Below are 16,721 nucleotides of genomic sequence, written 5' to 3' on the forward strand. Positions count from 1 at the left end.
CGACGGGCGCCGCGGCTCCATTTGCCCGAATGTGTCAGCAGGCTCATCCAGCCTGCAGCCTGACGGGCCACGTTTAAGTATTCAGGACGTCCTCTCGCCGCTTCCAACAGGACGCTGTTAATGTGTCCCTGAAACGCACTCGTCCATCTCTCGCTCCCTGTCTGTCTCGCTCTCTGGACTCCCTCCTCAATGCCAGGCTCCTGGAGCTGATCGCCGCCTCCTGCAGCACCTGCCGGCCCGGGACGCCTCCTCACGGTGGGATATTCATCCCGTCCTCTTCCTCCTCCTCCTCCTCCTCGTCCGCTCAAACCTTCCTCAAGTCCCCAAAAGACGTGGTGACATTAGGGGATCGCTTGCAGCCTTTCCAAGAGTTATTCCGAAGCACAAAACATCTTACAAACTGGTATTGTTTCATAAATAGTACCAGAAGCATTAGATTAACAGCAAAAGTTGAAATTAACCCCCCCCCCCCCCCAAAAAAGAAAACCCCCATCAGACTGTTAACAAATTAAAATCCAAAAAAAAAGGAAATACTCGAGTAGAAAACGTGTATTGTGCCATAAATCAGCTTTCTGAAGTTTCCCTATTCATATTTTATAATTCTTTTTAGTATGTTATTAAAATACACACATTTCTAACAGACATTCATGATTTACAAAGTAAATGCGTAATTCACTGTAATATCATAAAAGTATATTCATATGAATAAATAATACACTACCGCTGTTCGCTTGGCAGCACAGCAAACTGAGCTCCGATATGTAAGCAAACTGCTTGATTCATGTTTTCTCTCCAGTTCATGCTGGCGCTCCTTCTCCGCCGTGTTCCTTTTTTTTTTTCCCCTCTCCACACAGCGGATAAATCAAATGGACTTTTTTAAACAATGTCTGTCGGACGTATGGCGAAAGGAAAAAAAGCGAAAGAGAACAAAACGACCTGTACACAGTTTGTTCTGGTTCGAACGGAGCACAGTAGTTTGTGTCAGCAGGGTCCAACATGCACAGGTAATAAAGCTCGAAACCATCGTGTCCCAAAAATGGTAGGGGGAAAAAAAGAAAAAAAGAAAAGAAAGAAAAATATCCAGGATGAGCCGGTCATGGTTTTCACACGATGTACGTGGGGAGTTCTGTGGAGAATTTCACATGTACATGAGGTTTCATACATCCTGCAGGAGGAGAGAGGACAGAGAGGACAGAATCAGACGTCAGTCCAGGAGACGAGATTTTATCATTCAGACAGGGTCAGTGTACGGATTTAAAAAACCCACACAGGGAGAACGTGCAAACCCACGTTGAAAGTACAGTATTTATTTTTTTGTTTTTTTTACATGTTTTACCCAAAAACAATATAGAAAAGTAGACGTTCTGCAATAACAAGCAGATTTTAAAGCCAACAGTGACTCAAACAAAGCGGCTCTGTAAATGTTACCATATATACTAAATGAACTGAGTTAGTGACTTGATTTAGTAAATCGTTACTAACTTACTGCTGCTAAAAGTAATCAGGTTTTTCTAGAGGATAGAGAAGGTTTCTTTTTGGTGCTTTCACAGGAAGACTGTAGTATTTAATGGTTCACCAACACTAAAAGTTCTCCCTGGTGGGGAATTAAATTAAACTTTGACTGCAAGTTTAAAGTTTAAAGCAACTTTGACAACTTACAAAATGCTTTATTCTGGAACCGTTCAGGTTTTCATGATTCACAGAAAATATGAATCTGTACTGGGTATGTCAGAACCAATACTGAGTTATATAACATCAGCGACTGTCTGGAAAAGGTTGTGTTTACATCAAATATGTAATGTATGTAAAACTGGGCAAGAAGTGTCACAAAGTTAATAGATTCTGCATTTTTAACCTCATAGAACATATGATCACTATCATATGTTGCTATAACATCAACATTATATAGAAATATGAAATACTTTACCATGACATACAGGCGACTCATTAAAATATGTTAAATGATGAATGAAGATGAAAATGGTTACAAAAAATTTAAAAAAGTAATGTCACAGATCTCAGACCAGCTGAACATTGTTTTGTTCTGCAGATTTGATGCAACAGTAAAGACAACAGTCCGAGGTACAGGTCCATGTAAGGGTTGACTTTTGAAGGTAATCCAAATACAAACTTCCTCTCAATCGATCGCAAGTGTGTTTTGGGTACAACGTGACGCATCAGTCAGCTGTCTTACCTCTCCGAGAAGTGAAAGTACTTCAGCTTTCTGAAACTTTTGACTCGTCCCTTCAGAGGAATCTGATTACCTTCCTGCACAGAGTGACAGCTGTGATGGGCCCGGGACGAAGTCTGACCGCTGTGTGACAGCTCAGAGAGGAAAACTTCACAAAGTGACCTGCTTTTAGATCCACGCTGGTTTCATTGTCCAGATGCTCTGCGGCGGGGACGGTCATGGCCAGCGCCACCACAATCGTTCTTTACCAGAAGGTCAAACTGTATCAAGATATTTAAGGATATACAAGAATTGGAGCTCGTGTGATCATTTCCACCTCTCAAAATTACAATAATTATGGAATGTTTTCAATCAATATTGGGTTTAGTTGTGGGTAAATTGACGTCTCCTTTCCATCTTCTCTCATTCTGCAAAGAAGGTAGACCACAGGAGGTTGATGGGTCAGTGCTTCCCCAAGTCTGGTCTGGAAGGAGACAGCTAATTACACTTGCTAATTATAATTACAGCTATTTTGGATAGAGGCTAGTGCTAACTGGGCCTGAGTTAGTTCAGGATTAAGGAGGAGGCTCCTCCAGCAAACAGGAGTTTATGTCATGGTAAACATGAGGTTGACAGCTTGGGCTGATGCTAATGTTAATCCCAGTGGGAAATACTGTATCCCGCCTTTGGTCAGAACCCCTGAGTTAGTTCCATATTGAAGGAGCTCGACTCCCAGCCAGAAAACTGGAGTTTAGGCATTTTAGCAGCTTTGCACAAGACATAAGACAGGACCCTTCTTCCATGTGTTCTCGAGGATAAAAACCAGGTGGCGTCCCAGTGAAAGACAAAGTTTTGATCGTACCACCAAGAAGGAGCCGCAGTGTTTGTCACACTCGGTCTAGCCTAGTTCTCCTGCTGACTGGACCACTTCACTGAGGAACACACAATTAAAAAACGGGATGAGACAGATGAAGCAGCATCAACACGATGAAGATGAAATGTGCGACGGAACCAAAAGAGACACAGACGACTGGTTTGAAGCGAGGATAGTTACCGATGGGCCGCGAGTTAAACTCTGTGTCCAGAATCTCCAAAGAATGCACCAAGTCCCGCTGAGAGCTGGGCGTGGCCACTGTTGGATCAGCTGGACTCATCATTTCTTGTTCTTTTTCGTTCTGCATCTGCGCATAGACGTTGAGGCCTGGGATCTTCCTTGAGAAAAGATTTACAGTGAGGCAATGGGATAAAGAGACCAGCCGACGCGGATCAGCCATAACATTATGGCCACTGGCAGGGTTACCTTTGTGAAGTGCCGCTAAAGCTAATCACAGCTCCAGTGGCCAGAGGCTAATGCTAATGCTTCGAGAAGTCAGGTTTGTTTGGCATAAAACGATGGACCTACACAATAATGGGCAGGTGGTCATATTGTAATGGCTGATCACTCAACAGTAACCCAAAGACAGTGGGGGGGCACAATGTTTAGGATCATTATTTGCATGTGTACTTAATTTCTCCCCCCCCCCAACACGGTGCCGTCTGAAATTGTTTGCATGACAATCGCTGTACGCTGGAACGCCGGGGAGCACAAAGTGTGTAAATGTGATGTTTCATCTCGCCTCTGCTTGTCTGTAAATCTTCATGACCCTTCACGTTGTTTTGCCTCAGTGCGGCACCTCAGCGAGGAGACATAATTTAACATTTGAGAAAGGTCAATTGCCGACGTTCAAAGGGCTTAATATTGATAGCAGCCCAACACTGACTGACATTTCCTCTGTAAAGAACGACCTGATGAAAGAATTTCTACAGGACCCCCACAGATGTGTGAGCCAGTTCTCCCTCTATCAGCGCAGACGTTTGACAGGCAGCTATCAACCTTTTCCGCAGCCTCGCCGGCAGCTTTTGTTTACCGAGCTGTCAGCGCGCCGGTACGTGACGACTATATAGACATGACATTTCATGAGCACTTTACCTCTTGAATTTGTAGATGACAAATACAGCTAAACCCACAACCACTACTGATAGCAGCATTAGCATGGCAGAGCCACTGTGGTTCTCGCTGGTGTCCACTAGGGGCGCTGCGGAGACAGGGAGACAAGAGGCGTGGAGGCATGAGACGTACGGCGTCACCGCTCGGGTTGTATTTCCACCCAGCTGAATCATGCAATGAGCAGTGAACAGAAAAGACACCTTTTATATGAATCAGAAACATGGCACAAAAAGTAGGGAAATGGGTGTTTGGTAGATCGTTTAACCGACGTTTCCCGGCAATAATTCACAGCCTGCTTATTGCCCTTTTAAGAAGATGCCACATATGTTGGAACATGTAGGTTGCCGCAATCCAACAAAATGTTCGGGATCTTTTCAACCATTCCATCCAAAGCCCAACGCCAGGAGGAGCAGCAAAAGGTGGTGACGTCAGAACGGGGAGAAGCTGCAGAGAACTCGTGTGTGTTGTGATAAAAGCAGCGTGACGGTATGGAGTGGCAATTACAGACACTTGGTAACGTGGGATAGCCTATGGAGACCAGGAAGTGGTCTGACCTGACTGAGAGCCTCCATAGTCAATGAGGTCTCGGTGGATCCAATTCCATCATCTCACTTTATTTCCAATGATAGTTTGGTTTTCTGCAATAATCTCACAAACACATTTTCTTTTTTTTTTTAAAGTCAATCAATCAGATTTCTTGACTAGGTGTAAATCTGAATGAATGTATTGACCACATGATCACATACTGATGGAAGTATCCTTCTTTATATCCGTCTCTATTGGCAACCGTCCTCTAGGACACCTTCTGTCGCCACCGGAGTTGAATAAAGTCGATGTATAGGATGGGTTGATACTGTTTGTATTGCGTCGAGCGACAATCTTTATCCATCCGCAGCCTTGTACTGAACCTTTTCTTTGGTGACGTCAATGTTTCCCCCCCCAAACAGAGGGATGAACCAACCGCAGCCCGTTTTCAAGTGAAAACAGAAAACGTTGCGTTTTGGGCGTCTGTTTACACGACAATGGTGATCTGATTCACTGCAAATTCAACTTTTTGATCACGGCATTTCAAATACGCCCCGACTTGGTCTCTGTGGAAATGGCAGGAAAAGCAACATTTCTGCTCGGGCCTTCCAGATGTGGCATCATTCCAAAGAGGAAAATAAGCTTCACAAAATCATTCCAAAGGAGCAACATGTTCCAACATAGAAATCAAGCATCAAACAGAGATTTCCTTACTTTTGTGCTGTGTTTGGATGAATCAGTTAAATATTCAGTAGTATGGACTTCTCTTACTCTTTAGCTTATAAGCCTCTTTAGGACAGAAGCAGCATCCCCAAAAGGAAGAGGCACACATACTTGTAACGATGCTCACTCTCTGAATGTCTCTGTGTCGCTACATGGTGGGAGCCAATCAGACACAGGATTGAGGCTGTTAGTTGATTCGGGGGGCAGGAAGAATATTAAAAATATACCTGACTGTCCACTGTATCGAGGTCTCTAGATCATCTACATGCTTTATGCTCTGTCCTACTCACTACAGTGTTCACAAAGACCCCCGGAGGGGGCGGGGTTGCTCGGGGTGGTTTACCTGCTGATAAGTGGGCCGCGTACACGGTGACTTGTACTCCAGGCCGCAACGTGAACTGGACCAGGTTCTGGTTCAAGGCGCTGAGCAGAACCTCGGAGAGCTGACGAGAGAAAAACGGAGGGAGATTTTGAGAAACTTTGGTCATTTATTAGCCGACATTTTAGAGCGAGTTTGTTCAAAGTCCCGATCAATCCCGGCACGTCAGAATGAAAAATAAGTGAGTCCAGAAATCCCTTGGCCTTGACAGCACCTCCGAAGGCGTTTGGCTTTGACTGGCTGCTTAGTCCGCCGCTGAGTGACAGCCGGGGCACAGATAGAGGAGAGCATATCAAAAGTGTGGCATGAAAACAAAAGTTTGCTGAGGTGAAGAGACAAAGGCACCTAGAATAAAGTGAGTAAGTAACGACTCCATGTTTCTATTCTCTCTCACTTTTTTTAATTTGTGAAGCTGCATTTCTACTTTCACGTCAGATTTTTGCCGTTAGCGTACGCACTCCGACCACCTGAGGGCAAACAATGTTTAGTTTATATACTTGACAACTGTTTCCTTTTTTCAATTCCCTATGCTGTGAAAAATTTACGACTTTACTTTAAGCTGTATAACCCGCCATAAAGTCATGACATTATTGCCTGATGGACAAGACGAATGGACACAAAGGTCAAGCCATCACATGTTGACCTTCATCAGCACTCTTATTGCAGCGGGAGCATTTAGTGCAGCATCAAACTGTGGACCTTGTAAAGGCGGTGTTTATTGCAGGACTGGTGCATCATGAGGAACCTTGTTGCCGTCAACAAGGAACTCTGAGCTCTTCTGCTCACGTTGGGTTTAATCTGTTATGTCTCTGGTGCAGGAAGTAACCCACGCAGCCTTCTGCACCGAGAAGATCTAACGCTGAGAGAAACCGCAGATCTGAAGGTAAACAGTACAAAATCCACTGAAAAGATTCCATATTTCTGATAAAAACTTTTCAGAGAAGACTTTTTGTAACCAATCACGGTGAGAGAGCTGTCACAGTTTAAACTGAAATCTAAAAAAAAAGAAGCTGGTAATGAAGAGTAGATAGCAATTTGTCAGAAGAGGGCGGGGCTTAAACCTGCAAGCATTTCTACTGGATGTAAAATCAGGACACACCCCCTAGTCCCAGGATGTCATCTGACATTTGACACCATTTTTAAAAGAGGAAAAAAGGAGGGAATCGATATAAAACTACTCCAATTGTTACTTGAAAAAAATAAAATAAAAATAATATATATAATATCTATATCTAGATATAGATATCTAATTCTCTCTCTCTCTCTCTCTCTCTCTAGATATCTAGATAGTTAGATAGATAGATAGATAGATAGATAGATAGATAGATAGATAGATAGATAGATAGATAGATAGATAGATAGATATACAGTATATTTCCCCAAATATAAATCATGAGATAAATGAACAATTAGCTAATAGAGATAAGAAAGATGAAGATGTAGTTTCTGTGAGACCGGGTCTTTAATTTGCACAAATACAAATGTCAATCCTGACATTTCAGTTCAGGCGTGTCAAACACATTACAGCTGAGATGCATCATTCAGCCTAATTTCATCTCGAGTGTGTGGTAGGATAGAGCCACGATCACCTTTATGTTCAAAGTTTTCCGTTGTTGTGGCGCAATGTATACGTGATGAAAATGTTTATATTTTCAGAAAACTCAAACTCAAACTAAAAAACTACAAGTAAAACTAAAAAAGAGTGTAATGTCCAAAGAACTCTACTCCATCTCAGTATTGTGTTCTCTTCCCTTAGGAAAACTATAAAAAAAAACCTGTTACTTTATAATTTGCTTGGTCGTTTGCCGAGCCGGATTGGAGCCTCGTACAGGCCAGTTTTGGTCCACAGGCCTTATGTTTGACACCCTTGATTTAATGTTCGATCACACAGGTGAAAGGTAATCCTCCCTCAGGATTATTAGAATTATTACTACTTAATGAATTAGTGCTATCAAAACCAGAGAGGACAAGAAATGTACCCCTCCCTTCAGGTTTGTAATGTTGCTTCAGCAGCAAACAGGAAAACACACATGAAGTTCATGTTAAATTGTTTTTGGTTTGTTAATCAAACTAAGCAGAGCTGACAAGTCACACCAGCTGATTTTTTTTTATCCCAGAAAAAAAAGGCAAGGATGTTTCAACCAAAACTTCTTTACTTTTGTAAACATGCATTTTTAAATTGTGTCTCTGCACATAGAAGCTGAGGAACGCGGGACACTTTGACTCTTGTCTGTGTCTGCTGGAGACATCCTGATGGTAATTTCATGATAATGCTTGTTGTTTGTTCTCGAGACATCATAAAGAGTCTCGGAGTTATGCTGAGAGGTCTGCATGCTGAAGAGAGTCAGCTGTGATTAAATCCAAGGAAAAGGTTAATATGCTTCTCAAAAACAAATATCCACGATGCTGCGTGACGAGACCGAACAAAACTCCCCGTTCTCAATCTTCAGACGAGATTTTTTCCATCTGCAGGAGCTTCATTTATCTCGTCGGCCTCATTTGCCAAATTAATTGTGATATGACTAATTCCTGTAGTCCTTCATCCTCGCCTTTCTTAGCTGTTTAAATTTAGACCACGCTTTGACTAATTACCTTTTCCCAGTGTATACCAGGGTCAGTAAATCTATTATACATTCTAATAAGCCCAGCTCGCTCTGCACTCTTAACATGCCAACCTTGAATGAAGATTTATCGCCGGCCCGCGAGAGAGGAGAGAGGAACTTTCTGGGCGATCAACCAGGTGTGAGCATTGAAGTGGGTGGTGGGGAGGGTGGGGGGGGGATTGAATCGGTTTCCTTCCCGTGGAGAACCGATCCCACGTTATTATCAGTCATCATCTGCCACGAGAGGCTGAGAGCTAATTCGCCTCATGTTGACGCGTCGCTGATTTAAGGGAACCGATCGAGCGTGAACGTTTCTTTGTCTGGATATTCCAGCTCCTTACAGACCTCCGTCGCACCTTCCCCCTCCCCCTCCCCTTCCTCGCTCCAGCACCCTCCCCCCCCGACAGGACGTGACTTGAGGGAGTCTAAAAGTCATTCCCCCTGATAACTTGTTAATACTTGTCAGGCTTATTGATGAGTCCATTGCAGAGCTTCCTGAGGCGTGTTCCTGATTTAGACTGCTGGAGAAAAAGAGCCGGACATGCTTCGGTGGATTAACACTGACATCTGCTGGAGCTGGGAGGAACATGGCGTGGAGAGTTTTTTTTTCTTTTTTTTCCCCTAGTAGTAATCACAACAAGCTTCCGGAGAAGAAGTCCACCTTCACAGACTGGGTGTTTGTGTCTCACCTGATCTAACTGAGCTGAGTTTTTCTCGGGTTTCCCCTCCGTCAGCTGTTTGTCCGGCAGCAGGAAGAACTCCGCAGCCGTGGGTAAACCTGGGAGGATGGTGACCAGGAGCTGATCCTCTCGCACTCCCGTGGCCTGCAAGGGGAAGAGGAGGAAGTGATGTGTTACTGTGGTCACACCGCATGCGTCTGCAAATTTAGACATTGTACACCTCGGCTGGACGTCACAAAAAGTTGAAAAAAGTGATAAACGAAGCAAAGGGGTGGAGTGAAAACGAGGGATTGAGGTGTGGACGTTTGTCAGTGGAATACAAAGTGAAATGGAAGAAAGGAGAAAAAAGTGTCAAAAGCATTAGAAAAGCAAGTAAAATGTTGGTTAAAAAACAATAAAGACGAATAAGATAGATAGATTTGAAAGTAAATTGTAATTAATCTGCAAGTTGGAGCGGCGTATTAAACTTCTGAAATTCTGCATTCATTGACAGCCCTGATTATTTTATACCTGCTGGCCACAGATCAGAAGTCAGGAAGACCAACATCAGGGAAAACGACAAAAAATATACAACAAAGTGATAAAAAAAAAAAAAAAGAACAACAAAAAAGTCATGAAAAATTTAAATAGTTAACATTGGCTGCATGTTGGCTGCTTGTTTCAACAGCGACAGTAGAACACAGTAGAACAGAGTAGAACAGTACACAGTAGAACACAGTACTGCACATGTAAACAATGGACATAGAAAATAGTTACTCTGCCCATGTGCAAGGAGATCAATCCCAGAGTTTGTTTGTATTGTTCAGTCTTTGGAATTTAACAGCATTTCATGTTTACATTTACTGCAGTTTACTCCACCATCATCTGCATACATGGAGACACATTTCTTACATACTGGGTGGAGCTTCGCCACGAAGGAACGAGTAAAGGAGCTTGAATGTTTACAACATGAGCATGTGTGCAGATTTGTTGGTACTTGTGTTACAAAAAATACCAACAACTAGTGGCCTGACAGGCACACTACAAACATTTCTTTCTTTCTTTTTATTGTTTTTTTTTTAAAGCATTTTTGGAGTTTTTGTTTAAAGCACCAATTGTCAAACTGTCACTGTCAATGTGTAGCTCGAGGAAAAACGTTTCCAATCAATCATTATCACGAACGGCTAAATTCTCAATGCACGCTTGACTGTAACACCATTGTTTCTCTGCCCACAGTCGAGACTGGCAGGCTCACACTGCCAGGATGTATCCCGTCTCATTTGCAGTGAATATTTGGAATTCTACAGCCTTCACATCACCAAGCAGTGCTCGGTGATCTCCAGCGTGATGAGGCCTTCACTCCTGACATCAGACGGTGGCGTCAGACAGGAGCCGATCCGCCGCAGCATCACATTAATCGAACCTGCCTTTTTAAATGCTCGCCCGCTTCATGTCTGCTCTCAGTACTTTGCCAAATGTTTTTATAGGCAGCAGGACAAAAATCATCTGAACAATCTGCAGCTGATGAGGCTGGAGATACGCTCCAAAAAAAAAAAAAAGAAGTCAAAATCGATGCGTCCATTCATCCATCTTCTATGCACACTTTGTCCAGAGTACAATAGCAGAGGCTGGAGTCAATCCCAGCTGACAGCGGGTGAAAGGCAGAGTGCAGCCTGAGCAGATCAACAGTTCCTCACAGAGCGAACACAAAGACGCTCAGGCAAAATCTAAAAGATACTCTTCAAGGAATTTTACTCCTTCGCTCCGTAACTTAGCCTTTTTTTTGCTTGCAATGAATAAAAAAGAAAAAAAGCACTCCGGAGATATACTGTGATTTAGCTTTTAACACTGCCTAACTTTATCCAGGGCCTGGTCTTTTCTTTGATTGGGTCCTGTAGCTTCTCGCCACAATCCAAAGAGCGCGTTTGGTTAATTAGTGTCTCTAACTGTATTTCTATTGTCCCTGAGGGGGACCAACCACTTCCGTCACCCAGTTCCAGGGTGGTTCCAGGGTCTTGTTAACTTATCGTAGGTAAAGCAGCGAAACATAATCGTGGAAATTGTCATTTTCAGGCAAATTGTTGGGGTGAAGTTTGTCCAGGTTCATGAAGAAGAAGCTGGAAGTTAAGACTTGGTCATTTAGTCAAGAGAACAACAGGAACTGATGACATACCTCCAAGTCGTTTTGATTTAGGTTCCTTTAACAAAAGCAACGGTTCAAAAGAAAGCACGTTGTTTTTTGCGTTTGTGTTTCTTGCCAATGTTTTGGAAACAATGTCCATTTACATGGAAACAGAAAAGGAAAACAATGTTATTTTCATGTCGGGCCACTAGTGGATGCTGCTGTTTGCTTTTGTAATGAAACCACACACTAATGCAAGCAGGGAACAACACGCTATAAACATTAACAATAGTGAGTACACAGACTCGCTGCTGTACCCAAAACGAGAGTTTTCCAAATTCTCTTGGCCTTATCGCAACATTCATTCACTGTAAAGCTGATCTGTGATGAACTGCGACTTTGTCTCTGTATTTTCATCTCGTACCTCTATGTGGAGTCCAACCGTTATAAATGTAATTTTGTGAGTAAAAGTTACCGTTTTGAGTCCTTGGACAACCAGTGGCGACCCGCTGCTTCTAGTATATGTGTTGACCAAATGCAGAGAACCAAACATGGAAGTCTGTGCCGTCTTCTCTCTGTCCTCTTGATCTGTGCCTCCCTGCAGATCTTTGTGGAGCTGAAAGTTTCTGATCTGCACTTCTTCATATATTGCCTTTTTGATTTAGTTGTGTTTTAGAGTCTTGGTTCTTTCAAACCAGCTGTCGGAGGCAGATGTTCACCTCTGCTTCTCATGGTGGATTTGTTTTCTGTTAATAGACTTTTTCCCCTCTACTTTCCCCGGAGCTGCTCATGTGGGATTCACTGCTTTTTCTGCATGTTAATAACAGGTTTGTTGCGAATTGGGCTAAACCCATAAAAAAAACTGTCCTGTAGGTTTCCTTTGATTGTCTTCCATCAGGCATGTCCACTGCATGTGTGTCTAATATATAAAAACGTTGGTTGTGGCCTTGAATAGGGGTCATTTATCTCTTTCCCTGTGAGCCGTCACTCGGGTGTTTTCTGCCTCGCTGTGCAGAGAGTGTACAACAAATATAAAGCATGAAGTTTACAGACTGTTTCCACCAATTTCTCAAAGACCCTCAGCTTCTTGGTCCACTTCCTTTGTTTTTGTCTAGGTTTTGCTGCAGTGGATGTTGCAAGTGTTTTAAGCTATCTTGTCACATTTCTATCTGGAAGTTTTCTCTTTCCCCCAGTGCTCTGCCTTCCAGGCTCGTGTGAGGAAAAGAAATTGATGTCAATAACAAATAACAGAGAAGACATGTTCAGTGAAGACTGAAGGGTTTGAGATATTTTTGGCATCAATCTTGACTCCCGAGATCAGAAACTGTGAAACTGTGATGCAAGGATGCAGTCGCTTCCTCCCATGCAATCAGAAATACAATACACACACACACACACACACACACACACACTTGCACACGCACTCTTGTGCTCATAATTTAATTTCTGTGGGATGTTTTTGTGTCTGTAATAAGATTTATGTGTGCACTGATCAGTATGTGCATTAATGAAATGTCTGTACTTAGAGCTCGATGTGAAATATTCGTGTCTGTGTGGTGTAATCAGATTTGTGTGCCTACCACAGCTTGGTGTTTGATGGGATGTGTGTGTCTGTACACACATTTGTATGAACGAGACAAAACTCTGTGTGTATCGTGATAAATGTGTGTCTGCAATAAGATGCACGTGTACAGAGTGTACTCTGATATGTGTATGCCATATCGATTGCATGACTGAGATTTATATGTGTATATACAATTTGTCTGCCTATAACAAATTCTGTGTGTGTACACGTAGATAGGTCGATTTTTGTGTATAGTATATCTGGATTGTGATTTGACAAATTTTAGGACCAGTTGATATTGAACGACCCAAACACCAAATATGTTATGCTTATTTAAAAGCACATACGTGAACCAACACAAAGATGTATATAATATATATACACAAGTATATAAGATGTATACAAAATGATTATTAAATAAGATTTTATTTACTTCAGGGAGCACATACAGTCCAGGTTCATCTTGAGTGGACCAGACTGGTAAAATATCGCTATAATAACCTTTAAATTTACACTTCAAAGTTTTTCTTTGTTCACAGAGTATGTAATGAAATTGTTTATATTTTTGCAGGATCAAACCGTTAGTACTGAAAATGATTACAATCTCAACATAAAGTCAAATTTAATGAAACATTCTGGTGCAGAATACAATGTCTTATGTTCTCTGCTGTTAAGGGAAAGTCAAACTAACAGAGAATTTTCAAATCTCAAAACTAATCTCCTGACACCACCACAAGGTCTTTATATTATTATGTAATCGGGTCCAGCCCACGTATTTTGGCCGTTTCAGTGTCGCTCAGCTTGAAATCAGCCAGGAAAACCTGTCTGTTGTCCACGTTCAGCAGGTTGTCGCTCATTAAGGTGTCTTAACAGTTAAATATGTGTCCGTGCACAGTGACATGTCTGCCCAGTACAGGGTGTCCGCTCGTTAGAGGTTCTACTGTGTGGGTGTGTACACACACACACACACACACACACACACACACACACACACACACACACACACACACACACACACACACACACACACACACACACACACACACACACACACACACACACACACACACACACACACACACACACACACACACACACACACACACACACACACACACACACACATCCTGCATTCAATCATCTGGTCTCTTCAGAAACACTTCACACCCACACTGACATTTATCCCTGCAAACTCCTCGACATCAGTGTCCCGGTTACTGCGTGGCCATGAACTCTCCCAGTGTCGCGTGAGCCTCACCAATCACCCCCCCCCCCCACCCCCATCCCTCTCGCTTCGTCATTTATCATCATAAAAGTCAGCTTCACGTCTGGCAGCCGTGGGGAGGTCAGACGGTGCTCGGGGGGGGGGGTCCAGTCCGGCGCTCACAGTATTTAACAGAGAAAAGCAACGGTTTCCATGAAAGAGCCTGCGAGGGGGAGGGAGGGAGGGAGGGAGGGAGGAGGAGAACTTTACCTGGACCAGAGAGTTCTTGATGACTCGGCTCACGTCCAGCCTCCACTCGGCTACGTCAGGGTTGTGCTCGTCCAGGTTTGATGAAAAGGCGAGCAGATGAGATCGAAAATATTCTGCGGGGAGGGAAGAAAAATGTGTGCGAGAGGCTTTTTAGCTTTCATCTGCCGTTAAGTTCAGCCTTCAGATTTAGCTCATGTGTTTCATCTGTTAGAGCCTCGTTCAGACACTTTTCTACCTTTCACATGTCATTGACTGGAATACCTGGAAATCAAAACGTTTAACCCCGGAGCGTCGACGGGCTTCGCTCACGACTCCTTCACTGTTCCTCTTTGTGACGATTCAAACTCAGTCTTATGATACTTTTATATCAATAAACTCAATGGAGGCCTTACTTTTGGTGTTATGCTGTTGTCTAACATGCAAAGCGACCAAACCTTCAGCGTTATCTGTTAATTGACCTGGTCTGAAAACATCTTTTTTGTTATTTTGACCATTTGTCATTTTCTGCAAATAAATGCTCTAAACGACAATATTATTATTTGGAATTTGGGAGAAGTGTTGTCAGTAATTTATAGAGTGAAACAAAAATGTTCATTTTACTCAAACTAAAATCGGAGAAACTGATCATTTTGCAGTGGTCTCTTAATAAAAAATTAAGAATTTAAAAAAAATCCAAAACTTCTTTACTGAACAACCAGATATTTTACTCAGGTGTGTCACTTAGTTTGCTTTCATGTACCTGTGACTTTAAATCCTCATTTAATGGTGAAGGTATTTATTTTGAAGAGCTTCTCAGTATTAACTCCAAAAACAAAACGCAGAATTGAAGCGCCGCCTTGAGCGTTTCGATTGATTTCTATTCGACTACAAAGCAGCATCAAGCATTTTCCATCCATGATTTGTATCCGTGTTGGTAAAAATGAACACATGGACCGGCCGATCCGTGCTTCTCAGAAGTGTAGAGACACAAAGGTAGAGTTATTACAAAAAAATAGAGGGTTGAACTCGTGAGGATCCTGAGCTGAAACAAGTCTGCAGGTTTCACTCTTCTCAAAGCCCAAAGGGAGCGGGACTCAGAGTTCAGGAGACGCTCATCCAAACACTCACTCCTCCTTTAGTTTGAAGCCCAGAGCCAGGAACGAGCAACAAGCCCCTGGAGGGCCCTAAAGAACTTCCCAGGAGAGTGGCAGGTAATTAAACTAGCTGAGCGTCACCGAGTCGTAACGCTGGTGGAATGCAGGTGGTCAAAGTTTTAAAAACTATCATAAAGACACAGAGGGATTGTGGGTAATCATCTTATCTGCGTCTCTTTATCTTAAATTAATGTAATACGATGCACATTAAGTACTGGACAGCATCAAAAGTATTTTAATGTAGTTTTTAATCAGATGAAATTTCAGAGGAACTGAACTGAGGCTGTGAGAATCTAAAGCCTTGTTTACACGACAACATTTCTAAAGCTGTTTGTTTCGTCAACAATCAGGTTATATCCTCCAGGCTGGCTTTACTCATCTTCAGTCAGTGCACGTTCGCACACTTAAAAACTTCCCAATCATCACAATTTTTTTTCCTTCACTGTAGAGTTCAGCGTTAGAACAGTCCCAATTTTTTTTGAATTACAGAAACGACGCTGTCTGATTCCTCCAGTTTGATGAACAGTAATTCGAGTGTCGAACTTTAGTGAAATTTCATCTGCATAAATTCTCTCATTTAAAACTCTTTTTTTTTTTTACGGTCTGGCGCTTATGTGCAACTGAGAATTTGATGGATTATTGCAGTAATGGTATTTATATGTGCATGTTTTCTTTCCCGGCAGTGGTATTTCTGTTTTTGCTGAGATTTGTGTTGAAATTAATTTGAAATTAGGACAAAATCAGTCATTTATTGTCTGACTCCTTTTTGGAGGACATTCTAGATCTTCATAGCTTTATAAAGATGATAGATTTCAACTCCCAGCCATAGCAGACCTGGTGTTTTACCATAATAACGTGACGACAATTATAAGAATTTCTTTCAAATAACAGGAGAAAGTTGGTGTGAATAAGTGATGACGGAGCAGCAGCGGGTGAGAACGGCCTCACATCCACTGCGGTGACTCAGCAGCGTCCCCCGGGACCTGCCGTCAGACTCAGACTGGACTCACCGTGGACGGCGATGTTTTTTCTGTCCTGCAGGATGCTGTTCCCTGCGGACACCTGCACTGTGACTGTATTGATGCCTTCCCGGGAGAACGTGCACGCCACACTTCCCTCCAGGGTGATTACTGGCTGCTGGGAGAGGGAGAAAGGGAGAGAGACCCGTATCAGCGGCTTGTTAACGTTGTTATTTACACTACCGAGGTGTCAGCCGGCTGCTGTGCACACAGTGCATGTGGACACAGGCCCGCTGAGAGCTCGCCACGCTGCTTCCTGTCATTACTCCCGTCTCTCTTTAGTCTTAAGATAGTTTTCAGATGCTAACGCGGCTACGCTTTGCTCGGAGCCGATAGCGGCCTCTGTCTGTGTTTAAGCTCCCT

The 16,721-nt window shown here is 42.9% G+C and overlaps 1 protein-coding gene across 1 annotated transcript in view; it reads right to left on the reverse strand.

Annotated features, from left to right (window-relative positions):
• Positions 1–1,029: 1,029 nt before the first annotated feature.
• sorcs1 (sortilin-related VPS10 domain containing receptor 1) overlaps positions 1,030–16,721 on the reverse strand; it is a gene marked incomplete at its 5' end in the record, with an annotated part of 201,124 nt that continues 185,432 nt past the window's right edge. The window contains 8 exons of the mRNA XM_080463597.1: positions 1,030–1,165; positions 3,033–3,102; positions 3,225–3,382; positions 4,140–4,245; positions 5,749–5,848; positions 9,077–9,211; positions 14,207–14,319; positions 16,350–16,476. Of these exons, the coding sequence (XP_080319723.1) occupies positions 3,074–3,102; positions 3,225–3,382; positions 4,140–4,245; positions 5,749–5,848; positions 9,077–9,211; positions 14,207–14,319; positions 16,350–16,476 (768 nt within the window). The 3' untranslated portion in view covers positions 1,030–1,165; positions 3,033–3,073. The remainder of the gene's footprint in view (positions 1,166–3,032; positions 3,103–3,224; positions 3,383–4,139; positions 4,246–5,748; positions 5,849–9,076; positions 9,212–14,206; positions 14,320–16,349; positions 16,477–16,721) is intronic.

The sequence above is a fragment of the Lipophrys pholis genome (assembly GCF_963383615.2).
Source record: "Lipophrys pholis genome assembly, chromosome: 5".
NCBI classification, from domain to species: Eukaryota; Metazoa; Chordata; class Actinopteri; order Blenniiformes; family Blenniidae; genus Lipophrys; species Lipophrys pholis.